This window comes from Mirounga angustirostris, unplaced genomic scaffold (assembly GCF_029215605.1).
Source record: "Mirounga angustirostris isolate CCGP_5_RB_7025 unplaced genomic scaffold, mMirAng1.0.hap1 SCAF_4, whole genome shotgun sequence".
NCBI lineage: Eukaryota > Metazoa > Chordata > Mammalia > Carnivora > Phocidae > Mirounga > Mirounga angustirostris.
In genome coordinates, this window is record NW_026991712.1 from 99840894 (window position 1) to 99854556 (window position 13663).

The 13663-nt window shown below is 42.9% G+C and overlaps 1 protein-coding gene across 4 annotated transcripts in view; it reads right to left on the reverse strand.

Moving 5' to 3' along the window:
* Positions 1 to 8390: 8390 nt before the first annotated feature.
* EEIG2 (EEIG family member 2) overlaps positions 8391 to 13663 on the reverse strand; it is an 86572-nt gene continuing 81299 nt past the window's right edge. For all 4 annotated transcript variants that reach the window (XM_064588727.1, XM_045897073.3, XM_064588726.1 and 1 more), the window contains one exon: positions 8391 to 12537. In XM_064588727.1, coding sequence (XP_064444797.1) covers positions 12495 to 12537 — 43 coding nt within the window. In that variant the 3' untranslated portion in view covers positions 8391 to 12494. The remainder of the gene's footprint in view (positions 12538 to 13663) is intronic.

Sequence of the window (13663 nt, forward strand, 5' to 3'; positions counted from 1 at the left end):
TATTTTCTATTCTACTGGAGATTTTTAATTTAACCATACCTTTCAAAAATGCGTTTCTTTTGATTTTAGGGCTTTGGATGTGGCAAAACTGTACAATTACTCTGTAGAGTTCACTGGTGTGGGGGATCCACCAGCAGGAGCTGAGCATGTTGGATACTGTACCCAGATAGGGGTCTTCCAGAAAAACATAGCAAAGGCGACTGAATGGAGCATTTCCGAGCCAGAGGAACACGTCCCAGAGGAACACGTCCCAGAGGAACACGTTTATGAAGTTGTGAGTATTCTTTGAGGTAGTGACCAGGGTAAGAAGCATGTGGGTTAGGATGGTGAACTCTGTAGGGGTCCCCACTGTAGAGATAAATGTAAATGAGTTTAGAATCCTTCATACCCACAACTGCCTTCAGGGTTGGTCTATCTACTTCGCCCTGGAGACCACCTGGCCTTTTGCCATGTCTCAAAGCACATTACAGAGAAAGATCAGAAGTCCTGGAAAGCCTCCAAGCTGATGTGCCAGTGACCCCCCTATTGTAATCTGTTAGGATCAGCAGCACTTCCTCCATAGTGTGGCTCAGGAAATGAGTATTGCAGCTGAACCTCCAAGCTTCTCAGGCCCTTTGGGTTTCAGCAGGTATGGTGAAGTATAAGCACATTGCCTTCCTAAGCATTTCCCTCTAATGTCAGGCAGGAACATTGGGTTGGTGTGAATTGGTGGAAAAAATTGGCTTTGGGAGACTTTTGATCATTAGAATTTTTTTTTAAGATTTTATTTATTTGACAGACAGCAAGAGAGGGAACACAAGCCGGGGGAGTGGGAGAGGGAGAAGCAGGCTTCCCGCTGAGCAGGGAGCCCCATGCGGGGCTCGATCCCAGGACCCCGGGATCATGACCTCAGCTGAAGGCAGATGCTTAACTGACTGAGCCACCCAGGCACCCCGATCATTAGAATTTTTAAAGCAGATCATATAGTTAATGACTGTGCTTGAGGCTTGATTCCCATTACATGGTGGCACACATAGCTAGTAGGATTTGATATGTATAGTTAATACACAGTTCATAATGTAAGAAGTTACTAATGAAGTGAAACCTCTTCCAATTTTTCCTTCAGGTTTACACCACCTCATACCCGAGTTTACAGCAAAGCAAATACTTCCGGCTTACTCTGAGTAGTGAGTCAGTCAAAGCAGTCGGCTTAATGAAAAGCAGGTTTCTCCAGGGTCCGAGGAAAAGGGAGGGCAATCGAGTGGTACCACTTGGCAGTTGTACCCCACAGTTTGGATTAACAGACGCTCAAAGGGCCGAAATAGAGCAGTCCCCCAAACCTTACAGTGTGGGAGAGAAGTTCTATGTACCCCTGGAAAGACTCATTATTTATCCGAAGGTGAACCACTTGGTGGCCGGTAGTATGGAGAAGCTGAGAACAGTACTTGCTGAGGGACTTCGACTGAACGGAGATCAAAGTGCGGTGCAGGTGGAGTTGGTTGATTACCAAACACAACGCCTCTTTGATGAACATTTAATCAGCCCTGTGCTGGAGTCGTAAGTTTGGGCAACTTGGTTTTGAATTTCTCTAACCTTGTTTTTCATATGCTTTTTGCAGGGGTGGAGAGGCTGCAAAATGCGCTTGTTCATGTTTCTGTTAGACCCAGTTGGATGTGACTTTAAACATTCTTAAAGCAAATTGGATTGTCAAATAAAACCTTTTCCCAGGGAATAAGTAGTTTCAGAAGTTTCTGCCTCCTTTGGGCTAAATGCTCACCTGTACTGTAATATTTGCCTAAAACATACAGGAAGTATTTGAAGATAAGAGCAGCCTCATCCCTGGCAGCTTCCTGGGTGGAATTGGGGTTGTTGTAGCAGTTGCGAATGAACAGCTTCACCCTGGGGGGGTGGGGGGGGACTGGTTTAAATGAGAGACCTGAGTATAGAGGTTAGCTGACCACACTCTGGCCTAAAGGGACCTATTCATCTGCTGTCCTGTTCTGATGCACCTCAGGGATGAAGGTGTTTTTGGGTTTTTGTTACCACTTGAATATTCCAAATCCTATTCCAAGGAGAAAGAGCAAAGAAAGGGACAGGGCATGTGCTAGCTTTCTGGTAAGGTTGGTTCTATACCACTGTTATGCTTCTTACTGAGCAGATGGAAGGATCACCTTACCACGCGAAAGCTGGGAGTTGTAGTTTCTCCTGGGCTGATGCGTGCCCAGTCCATGTCCTCCCGGGAAGGAACAAGGAGCGAAGGACCTTCGGCCACCTGCCGATCTGCGCACAGCAGGCGTAGCCTCACTAACCAGGGGCAGGCTGGCTGTGGGGGGTGGGTGCCTGGGAACGGCCTCTTGGGGCCATAGTTCTCAGGTTTTTTTTGAAGGGTTGATAAGTAGAAAGTGGATTTGAAGAGGAGGGTGGGGAATGAAGGGACTCAAGAATAGAATCCAATCACATAATCTCTTGTTAAGCAACTGTTCAGTCCCTCCACCCCCACCTTTCTAGACGGATTTTTCCATCGAATGCATAGGACCTGTAAGACATACTCTTGCTACACCCTCCCCTCCCCCCAACAAAAGGCCCCCATCTTTCTAGGCTTCTGCATGACTTCTGCATATGGCTTCCTTCTCATCTGTTAGAGCCAAGGTTTCAAGCCCAAGCCCAAGCCCAAGCCCCCTTGTCTTGTTGTCCTCCAGGCTAATTGATTACTTTGTTCAAGCTTCATCCCTTCCTGAGAACCTTTTCATATGATAGCTGTGGGTGATGGAGCTACTCTGTTTCGCATGTCTCTGGCGACATCAGGATCTACATCCTTTATTTGTCTTCACCCTCTATTTTGATACAGACCTTTGTACGTGGAAAGGTTCATTAATGGTCTAAGCCAGGTGTCAGATGTTCTTGTAGAGTTAGTAAATCTTTGCAGCCTTGCCAACCACTGAGCTTTCCGGGAATTGAGGTGGAAAAGTGGCCACAGATAAGGTGGATGTGTGTTCCACTAAAGTATAGACTAGAGGCAGCTGTTTTTGTCCATAGTTGGCAGTTTGTTATAAACAAAAAAGCTATGTACACTTACCCTTTAGCAGCATGGAAATGGAGATCATTCTAAATGGACAAAAGCAATTAGAGACTTTATTGTTGTAAACCCAGCCAAAGCTGGGTTTGCTAGGGGAATTTTTAGCTCACTTCTGTGTCTACTGGGAGCAATAACTGCCTCGAGTTTAAGCACTAAGACGACTGCCTGGCCCAGAGTAATGTTCCTTGTAAGGTAGCTGTGTTAATCTTAGCAGTGTTAGATAAGGGCTCATCCTCTTATCTAGGCAGCCAGTTCTCACAGCAGGGCATGTTGCAGGTCTAGAAAGTGAACAGTCCTTTAAGGTTGGGACCGAACATCCAATACCTGATTAAGAAAAGTGGCAACCCTAGGGGCGCCTGGGTGGCTGTCGGGTTAAGTGTCTGCCTTCAGCTCAGGTCATGATCCCAAGGTCCTGGGATCGAGCCCCACATGGGGCACCTTGCTCAGTGGGGAGCCTGCTTTGCCTGCCACTCCCCCTGCTTGTGCTCTGACAAAATCTTTAGGGTTGCTACTTTTTACAGTATCTTCTCTGCTTTATATACAAAATGAGTTGTGTAAAGTTCTAGCCAGATTTCAGGTGTCTCAGTGTGGGGACCTACTGAAATAAAGACGAGTCCTCTCCAGCCACTCTTTTTAAAACAACTTGAGGGGCGCCTGGGTGGCTCAGTGGGTTAAGCGTCTGCCTTCAGCTCCGGTCATGATCCCAGGGTCCTGGGATGGAGCCCTGCATCAAGCTCTTCCCCCACCGCCCAGCTTATGCTCTCTCACTCTCAAATTTTAAAATATTTTGAGTAAGAACAGTGGGGAGAGGGAGAAGCAGGCCCCCCACCAAGCAGGGAGCCTGACATGGGGCTCGATCCTAGGACGCTGAGATCATGACCTGAGCTGAAGGCAGGCGCTTCACCGACTGAGCCACCCAGGTGTCCTCACTGTCCCTGTTCAACTTGCTCTCTGCTCTCCCTTCCCCTCCCAGTGCATTCCCCCACTCATGTAAAACCCACCCTCCAGAGGGCAGTGTTTGATGGCCACCTCCCCTTCATCCCTCCTTTATTTTCCAGCAGCTTCCTGTGAAAAGGGGACATGAGGGAATTTTAAAATTTTGAATCATGCTTTGCTATCAGTAGGTTTCTTTTTCCTCCATGCAGGCTGCATATTAGGCCCTTTCTGGGGGAGATGTTTAAAAGGAGCTTCCCTTTGCTTTCCTGTAGGGGAACTCCTGCTTGTGTATGTGTCCCTTATATGTTAGGTAAAACAAATTTCCTGTTATAAAACCAGTGCCAAATCCTGGTTTGAGAAGCCTTGGGGTGCAGAGACTGGTGAGCAACAGGAAGAAGTTGACAGCTCTGGCTGAAACTTGATTTAAGGCGTTTGATGGTGGTTTCTATCTTACCTCTAGTATCCCTCCCAAACCCAAAAGAACAACCCTACCAATTAAAAACTGTAAACTCGTTTTTCTATCATCTAAAAGAAATTGTAAAAGTAAACTTTAAAGATGAAGACAACTCAGAACTATGTAGACACTAAAGTAAGCTTTATAATCTTTATGCTTTTTTCTTACTACCTGCTCCCGACACCATCTTTGGAAACTCCTTGCACCTCATTCAATGCTTTCTTGAAGACAGCAGCCCTGCCCACCATTCCTCAGAATTCCGAGGGATTAAAATGTCTATCTTCTGATACTATTTTATATAAATGGTATTGACTTTTGATGCAGCTTCCTTTATCACTAGCAATGTATTTTATAAATTCATTTCCATCTATTTGCATTCATTTTAATGATCACTTTGCTTGGGGCACCTGGGTGGCTCAGTCATTAAGCGTCTGCCTTCGGCTCAGGTCATGATCCCAGGGTCCTGGGATCAAGCCCCATATTGGGCTCCCTGCTCAGTAGGGAGCCTGCTTCTCCCTCTCCTTCTGCCCCTTCCCCTTGCTTGTGCATCCTCTCTCAAATAATTTTTTTAAAAATTAAAGTGATCACTTTTTTCTTATGGCAGACTAAGGACAAAGTGTCCCTGAACTGTTTGTACCCCCTCCCATCTCACTCCTTCGAGACAACAAAGGTTCTTAGGTTCACAATAACTGGAACTACAAGTAGATTCCAGTTTTGCAAGAACCGGTGCCTTTTTCAGGGGGTGGATTGTTCCTTCTAGGAGAACCCTTGGAATGGACTGCAGGGTTTGTAAAGAAAGGCCTCAGCTTTTAAGATGGCTTTGCTCCAAGGAATTTCCCTGCACTGAATGGTAATGAAAAGTGTGGTGGCGTAGGAGAGGCAGTTCTTAAGAGGGAAAAATAGGGCCATAGCCCACCGCCAAGAGTAGGTGTGGAATGTGTGTTACCAGGTATTAGAACACCCCTGGCCCTTGGTCTGAACAAGAGTTTGCCTCCAACTGTTTCCATGGTCTAGAAGCTTCACGTCCTCACAGCACTGTGGCTTTAAGTTTGGTTTCCATGCCCTGGAGATGGCAGTGACTCTTCCACAGCTCCTCCCAACCCTTCCTCTGCTCAACTCTAGTCTCCTCACGCACATCACACCCTGCAGTTGAGCTCTCAGGGGTACTGCTCTCCACCCCAGGGGCTCAGTTCTGTCGCTGAGTATCAAGGACTAATTCCAAATGAAATTCCCTCAGCTAGATGCCAACAAAAGCACCTCGTTACACAGGGTCCTGTGTGTTAGCTGCTGACAGGAGGTCAGGGAGGAGCGTCGTGCAAGGTGGAATCTCGAGCCGTCCCTTCAAGGATGCCAGGTGGTTTAACTGGCTAACATGCTTGCTCGCCGTAGAGGATGCCCCTCTTTCAGGGATAACCCGCAATAGGGAACAGATAGGCGTTTTCCAGAGGTCTTGCAGAACAAGCTTGTAGGAGCCAGAGGTCATAAATTTGTACGGTAGATGTTTCACCTCTTTGCAACTAGTATTTGAAGACCACAGCATGCCATGCTTTTTATACAAATTGTTTGGAAGTCAGCCATCAATGCTCTGCCCATTTACCTATTGCGCCCTTCCTGTGCTGGTCACGTTTTGTGGACTCTTCTTCGCCTGCCCTGTTGCCGTTCATCTCCTTTTCATTCTCATGTGACTCTGGCTGGAATTAGTCAAATTAAGCTATGGGCATTTTATGGTCTTTCCCAGAAATGTCACATTGCTCCCTACTCCTGTGCCTTAGCCTTGACCCAGTCAGATTCTTTGCATTTGTTGAAGAGGCTCTGATACTCCGCTATCTTTGTCTAGCCTCATCCCTCTGGAAGCCATTTATCATGCTGACCACCCAGTCCTTTCTAGTAGGAATCCTCACAGAACAGAGCTGACAGTCTTATTAATTCCACATTAAAGGAAAACAGTTTACTTAAATAGGGTAAAAGTCTCTGATGCTTCCAAATCTTTTTTTGCAAGTATTTCAAATTATGTAAAATTAGTATTGAACAGAGGCACCAGGCAGGCTTAGTCATTAGAGCATGGGACTCTTGATCTGGGGGTTGTAAGTTCGAGCCCCATGTTCGGCAGAGAGTTTACTTAAAAAAAAATTAGTATTGAAAGTATTTTTCCTTTTGTCTTAATTCCATAGAATACTGGGAAAGAAGGGCAGACACAGGGTCACTTGGGAGAGAGTTGAACTGAATCACTGAAGTTAAATACCACAAGGTGGCACACTTTTCCCACTTAAAGGTAATTGTACTCTGCTTTGAGAACTCCCCGATACAAATAAGCAGCAAAATAACTTGAAGCTTTTTGCAATTATACTTGGAAATCACTGCTAAATGGTTTAAAGATCAGTTTAAGAGAAATGGTTGAGGAGAAATCTCTAGAAGTCAGGTGCATAGGAACTAATGTAATTCAGGCAGGAAGGTCTCTTGACATTTTATTTCCTTGTCATGTGGGGCCATATGGAATAGATGTCATCGACTCAGGGAATGTCCAAATGTAAGCCTTTTCTGTTTGCTTCCTAAAGTTTTGTTACATTTTGTGTGATGTGGGATGGATTAACTCCACCAAGTATTTCCTATCATGCAGACATAAAGATTTGTCCATACCAGGTATGTGATATGTAGGTACAGGAATGAAGGTGTAAAATGTGAGGGAGGAAGGAGAGAAAAACACTGGGTGTTGGGGAAAGGCTGGGCCTGGGAACTCCATGCCTGAGATGTGGGCAGGGGAGTATGAGGGCAGATCAGAGGCCTTGCTGGCTTCTGCTGTGATCTGGCACCGTGATCCCCATCCCACGGGGTCTTGCTGCTTAGTGCACATAATCTTTCCTCATCTGCATGGCAATCTGCAGAGAGAGAGATATGTGTGCAAACCCACAGTGAACCCCATTGCTCTTTACATGGCTATTGTCATTTGAGTATCAGCAAAGGGAATGTGCTGGCGCTGTTCCCCTGTGAGGACCTAGTCGAAGGGAGGAATAGTCTGGACAGTGGTGGCACTGAGCATCATTTCCGTGAGGATCTTACCCTCTAATGGTGGCCTCTTTATTGACCATCTTCTAGGTGTCTAGCACTAGAATGTATGTATGTAGATGCTGCACAAAGGCCAATTTTGGCCCAATAGGAGTGCTTACTGTGGTATATTCCTAATAGTTCATGGGTTCTTGCTCATAACACAGAAGAGTCAGTGATAGTATTATCTCCATCCTTGATTAGAAACAGGTTCAGGGCGCCTGGGTGGCTCAGTTGGTTAAGCGACTGCCTTCGGCTCAGGTCGTGATCCTGGAGTCCCTGGATCGAGTCCCGCATCGGGCTCCCTGCTCGGCGGGGAGTCTGCTTCTCCCTCTGACCCTCCTCCCTCTCATGCTGTCTCTCATTCTCTCTGTCTCAAATAAATAAATAAAATCTTAAAAAAAAGAAACAGGTTCAGAAGGGAGCCTGAGGGCGCCTGGGTGGCTCAGTTGGTTAAGCGACTGCCTTCGGCTCAGGTCATGATCCTGGAGTCCCAGGATCGAGTCCCGCATCGGGCTCCCTGCTCGGCAGGGAGTCTGCTTCTCCCTCTGACCCTCCTCCCTCTCATGCTCTCTCTCATTCTCTCTCTCTCAAATAAATAAATAAAATCTTTAAAAAAAAAAAAAAAGAAGGGAGCCTGAATTCAGACTCAGGTCTGTCTTACTCTAGAGCCCATGCCCCACCCCCCGCCTCCCTCCACTGCAGGGTGAAGCTCAGAGTTCAAAAGAAGGGTCTTTCACTGGAGGATTCAAGTCTGTGCTACACCACCTGGTAATAAATGAGGGGAAACCGTCAGGGTGAAGTTATACTGATCCTTTTACTTCTGTTTTCTTACCTTGGCAAGAATCTGACCGATTTCTGACAGAATCTTAACGGACATTTTAAAGTATACACATTGTAAAGTTTAAGATGATTTTTATTGAACAGGTAAAAGATTCACCTTTACATTATTAGAAATACAATAAATTTTTTTGGGTAAAAACTTCCTGGATTTATAGTTGTACAGTCAAAGAAATATATAAGTATGAAGGTCATTTTCCAAGTATTAGAACAATACTAATGGAATCACTTCCATAACAATTTTTTTTCCATAAACATTTACATGATTACCCACAAGTTGTATCAACTTCCAGAATAAGATGTATTTCCAAAAAACAATCAAACAATATATCCTAAGTATTCCTCTGCATGGGATTTGGTCAATGAATATCAGCAAGAGAATTTTGTTATATATATAAGATGAACATAAACATTTGTAAGTGCAGACTATGTTGTTGTTGTAAATAAAAAATTTTGCCACTTTGTCATATAGGGAGTAGAGACCACCCACATGACTATTTAAAATATACTGTGTATATATTCTCTTATGAAAAATCATGTATCTAAGGTAATAAGGCCTTTATTTCCAGAGTAGTCTTTAAATTTATTTCATCCTTTATATTTTTAGACTTTATATTCTTAAACATCTCAGCTATTAAAATTATGCATAGTACCTAAGCCAACACAGAAAGGGGCATTAATAATTTCAATTACAGTACTTGAATATATTCACATGACGTACCATTTAAGAGAACTGACCAAGTATAATTTCTGAACTGTCCCAGTTAGACCTGTTGAAATAAAATGCAACCCCATCACATAAGCCCAGTCTCTTTTAAGCACTATTATATGATTATGTAAGTATTACGTAGCCTAACACTTCAGAGCACTTATTTAATACTGTCAGCTTGAGTTTGCAAAGTGGTCTAGTTGGCGTGGCAATCCCAGTCTAAAATTACTTCTGAATGTCTTATGTTTTGGTTGGAGGTTAGCTGAAGATTTGTTTTCCTTCTAGTAACAAATGGGCTAAGTGGTGGACCTTGATGGCTCACAGTTTTCCCGCAAAAGCAAAACAAAATGCAAGAATCTAGTTTGGATATCATTTCTCTGATGGTATTTTCCTGGAATGGGATGGTGGGCTTTAGGATTCTTGGTCAAGACTTAGATTTTAAAGTACTAATCCACAACAGTTGCTGAATATGGAAGGCTTCCACACCTCAAAGGGGAGTCAACCATCAAAATGCAAACTGATGGCCCAGGGCTGCTCTGCCCGCTACCCGACATCCTCTCTGGTCTCAGTTACCAGCTCGAGTTGCAGGAAGTGGGCTTCGGACCGGCCTCTGTATTTCCCCCAAACAGGGTATTTAAGACTTCCTTATTTGATCACAAATAAATAGCTTTAATATACCATTAATCTTTCTCTAGCATAGGATTAGACAAAGACAATGTTATACATTTGCAAATTCTCCAAGACTGGGTGATTTGAAATTTGACTTTAAATAAAGACCAATTTATTAAGATCTAATTTTTCGAATCTAATTTTCTCAACTCCAAATGGAACCAAAAGTGCACTTGGTATTTAAAAAGCAACACTACATCAAAAACTAATGATGTACTGTATGGTGACTAGCATAACACAATAAAACAAATTTAAAAATTAAAAAAAATAAAAATTCCCAAATTAAAAAAAAAAAGCAATTTTTAAAAATAGCTACATCGTTAAAATATAGCTACACAGTACATGCTCTAAGAAAAACCAGAAAAGCCAGGCAGACATTTAAACAAACTTTAACGAATATTTCCAGGGGACTGTAAATAAATGTGATTGCAAAGTATGCCCACCAATGCCACACAAAATAAAAGGAATCCAGACTTCTGCTGACTTTTCCCTCATCAGTGTTTCTATTAAAATGACTTCCTACTACGTAAATCAAGATGTACCTGGTGGTTGCTAAAATTATAGAGGGCATGATTTTTTTTTTTAAAGATTTTTTATTTATTTGAGACAGAATGAGAGAGACAGAGAGCACATGAGAGGGGGGGAGGGTCAGAGGGAGCCCGATGCGGGACTCGATCCAGGGACTCCAGGATCATGACCTGAGCCGAAGGCAGTCGCTTAACCAACTGAACCACCCAGGTGCCCTAGAGGGCATGATTTTTATGCTTTTCAAGATCTCCACATTTTTAAAAAAATATTTCTATATCCTTTTAAATCCTGAGAGCCAGTCTTGTATAAAGGTATCAGGAGGCCGAGGGCAGGCAAGGATAAGATGGGCAATGCCTGGATTACAGGACCTTTTACATAGCTGAAGAATGTCCTCACTGAACTTTGCTTACAATTGATAGCTTTTATCATTTTCAAAATGGCAAAATTATTTGCAGAAGTGCCAATAAAAAATATAGCCTAGAAATATTTTGAAAATAGAAAAATATGTTCTTAAAACATGTCATAAATATCTGTAAACACTAGTTTCATATCTCTATTAAAAACTTTGACCCCCCCCCCAATAATATATAATGGTGGATCAGCTCACTTTGTTACAGAGAGCAAGCAAGTCTTTACCACTTAAGCTAACGGTTTTCCTTGGTTAGACTAAAATGGTCAGGTCAATTTTTTTCCTTTGTCAAAATAAAATAACAAAAGTATTACTAATGACTCAAACTCTATCTCTCAACATTCAAAAGATTCTAAAATGGGGTTTCACCTTTTTAAAAATATCTATTTGCAATAGAACTGGGTTAATTTAGAATACCTAATCCTTGGAATGTTAAAAAAATCTAAAACCCTAACACGAACTACTCAGAATTTTTCCAGATCTCCACATTTGGACATTGAAATATTTTCTTAGTGTATTTTCCCCTGACTTTGCCAACACAAAAATACCTAGACGAAAGTTATTCTAACGTATCGTGTTTTTTCTGCACACGGTTTTGAATGTAAGGACTGGGAATTACTGGTTCTATAGAACCTGCATTTTTCTTCAGTGACTGAGTGACTCCAAGAACATTAAAACTTGTCATGTAAGACCAGAAAAACTTCCCACCTGATAAAAAGATGGTCTATCTGCTGAGCTTGTTAAACTGGATCCAGATCAGATATTCTTACTTTTAAAGCTATATTGGATTATGTTATAGTCTACTGTCTCAAAACAACTACTGTTACAGTAAAGGAAAAAACAGAGTATCCCATTGTGCGGAGTTTAAAATAGAAAACCACGAGTCCATGTCAGTAATGTCAAGCAGCTGTCCCCTGTCTTATCTGCCACCTCCTTGGAATAATTTTCAGTTTCAGATATAAGTCTGAACTTACACAGAAAAGGCCACTGTTTCTGACCATGCTACAATTTTCCTCCTGTTCTGAATTCTGACTCCTGAAACCAGCAGATATTATTCAGTTAGAACAGCTCTTAAGGTGCTTATGGGAGCTTAACCTATTAAATATTAAACTTACCATGAATCTCATCTATAGCGCTAGTAGAGTTCTGCAGCTCATCTAACATTAACTAGTAACAATACGTGTTGCAAAATAATGGCATTACACTCATTCACATATCTCAGACTTAAACACACTCCATTTGTGACGGATACGGTGAGAATTAAGCATTCTACACATTTAAATTGTAGTATAACATTTTCCCCCAAACATGAACACCCAAACTTTATATCAATTACTTAATCAAGAAAAGTTACTAAGCAGTACAATACTGTAGGTAGGATAGCATCTGGGAGATTTCCTTAAGAGGTTATAACTATCTTGACAGAATTTATAGGGTCCAAATGATTCACTTACTACTGCCCAAACCTGCTGAGCACCTCTACTATAGGTTTTACACTTCAGTACGGAGCTGTACTCAGATGTATAGCGTTGCTTTCCCCACCTGGAGGTTCTGAAAGAAAAAGCAGGCTTTTCATTATCCTATGCAGTGACCGCGGAAGCCGTCTGCTGCTGGCAACACGTGGCCCAGCACCTGGATGCTACAGTTCTGATGTTCCCTTTCGGGGGGTGGGACAGGATGGTGGTGGGTACTTTCCGAGAAGAAATCGGTGTTGGCTTTCCTCTTAATAGAGGAACGTGCTTCATTTGTAAAATATGTTCATTTTCTCCTAAGTGCTTGAATGAAGTGCCTCGACAGCTTGACTGCCCACGTCTCAACCCCCCAGGGAAGCTTCAGTTCACCAGCTTGACTTCTAGCGTTTGATCACAACTTGTTCATAAGCTCCGGACCCCACCCTACAACAGGAGGGGGAAAAAAAAAACACTTCAAGATCTTGAGCTGTAATGCTTGAAACTGTTCTGGTTAACCTTGCCCTCAAAGAGATAGTGCATTAGGCATTTTCGGCTAGATTTGATTTCCACACGGTTTAAAGAGATCACAGATAGAAAATACTTGAAATATTAAATGTTTATCATCAATACGTTGGATTAGTCTAGTCACACTTATTCCTACAATAATCTAGTATTGTTCCTAAATCTTTAGCGTGTGGCAAGAAATCTTTTCTTGAAACCTGTTTATATGTAAATCCTAAAAATCAATCTCATCCAAGAGTATATACTGACTGGCAATTTATCCAGGCCTTGCAGTTAATGGGTGATTGTTTTTAGTGTGTGCTGTCTTAATGTACCTTTCTAGAAAGAATTCTTTTAGTCAACATGCCAATGTCTTCATTTTTTTTTTTTTTAAAGATTTCAAGTATTTATTTGAGAGAGAGAGAGAGAGAGAGATAGTGAGAGAGAGCAAGAGCAGGGGGAGGGGCAGAGGAAGAGGGAGAAGCAGACTCCCCGCTGAGCAGGGAGCCTGATATGGGGCTTGATGCCAGGACCCTGAGATCATGACCTGAACCGAAGGTGGACACTTAATTGACTGAGCCAACCAGGTGCCCCATGCCAATGTCTTTATATGTGGTCAGTAATATAAATTATACCGGTGTAATACAGATTTAAAGTGAAGTGATTTTTTTAAAGAGATTTATTTATGAGAGAGAGTGTGTGAAAGCAGGGGGAAGGGCAGATGGAGAGGGGGAGAGGGAAAGAGGGAAAGAGAGAAACAGGCTTCCTGTTGAGCGTGGAGGCTCAATCCCACAACCTTGAGATCATGACCTGAGCTGAAATCAAGAGTTGGACGTTTAACCGACTGAGCCACCCAGGTGCCCCTAAAGTGAAGTGATCTTGAAGAGGGGTTTATTTCTTCATTAGCTCAGTTTGGCATACTGCTGGTTGTCCCCCTAAATCTATCCTCTCCTTCTTCATGGTTCTGGCTACAGGCTGTACAGACTTCTCAGCTAGAGGCCACAGTTCCTAAACTCCTTTGTTGACAGGTGTTGGCATGTGACTTTAGTTCCCCGCCCCATGGCACATG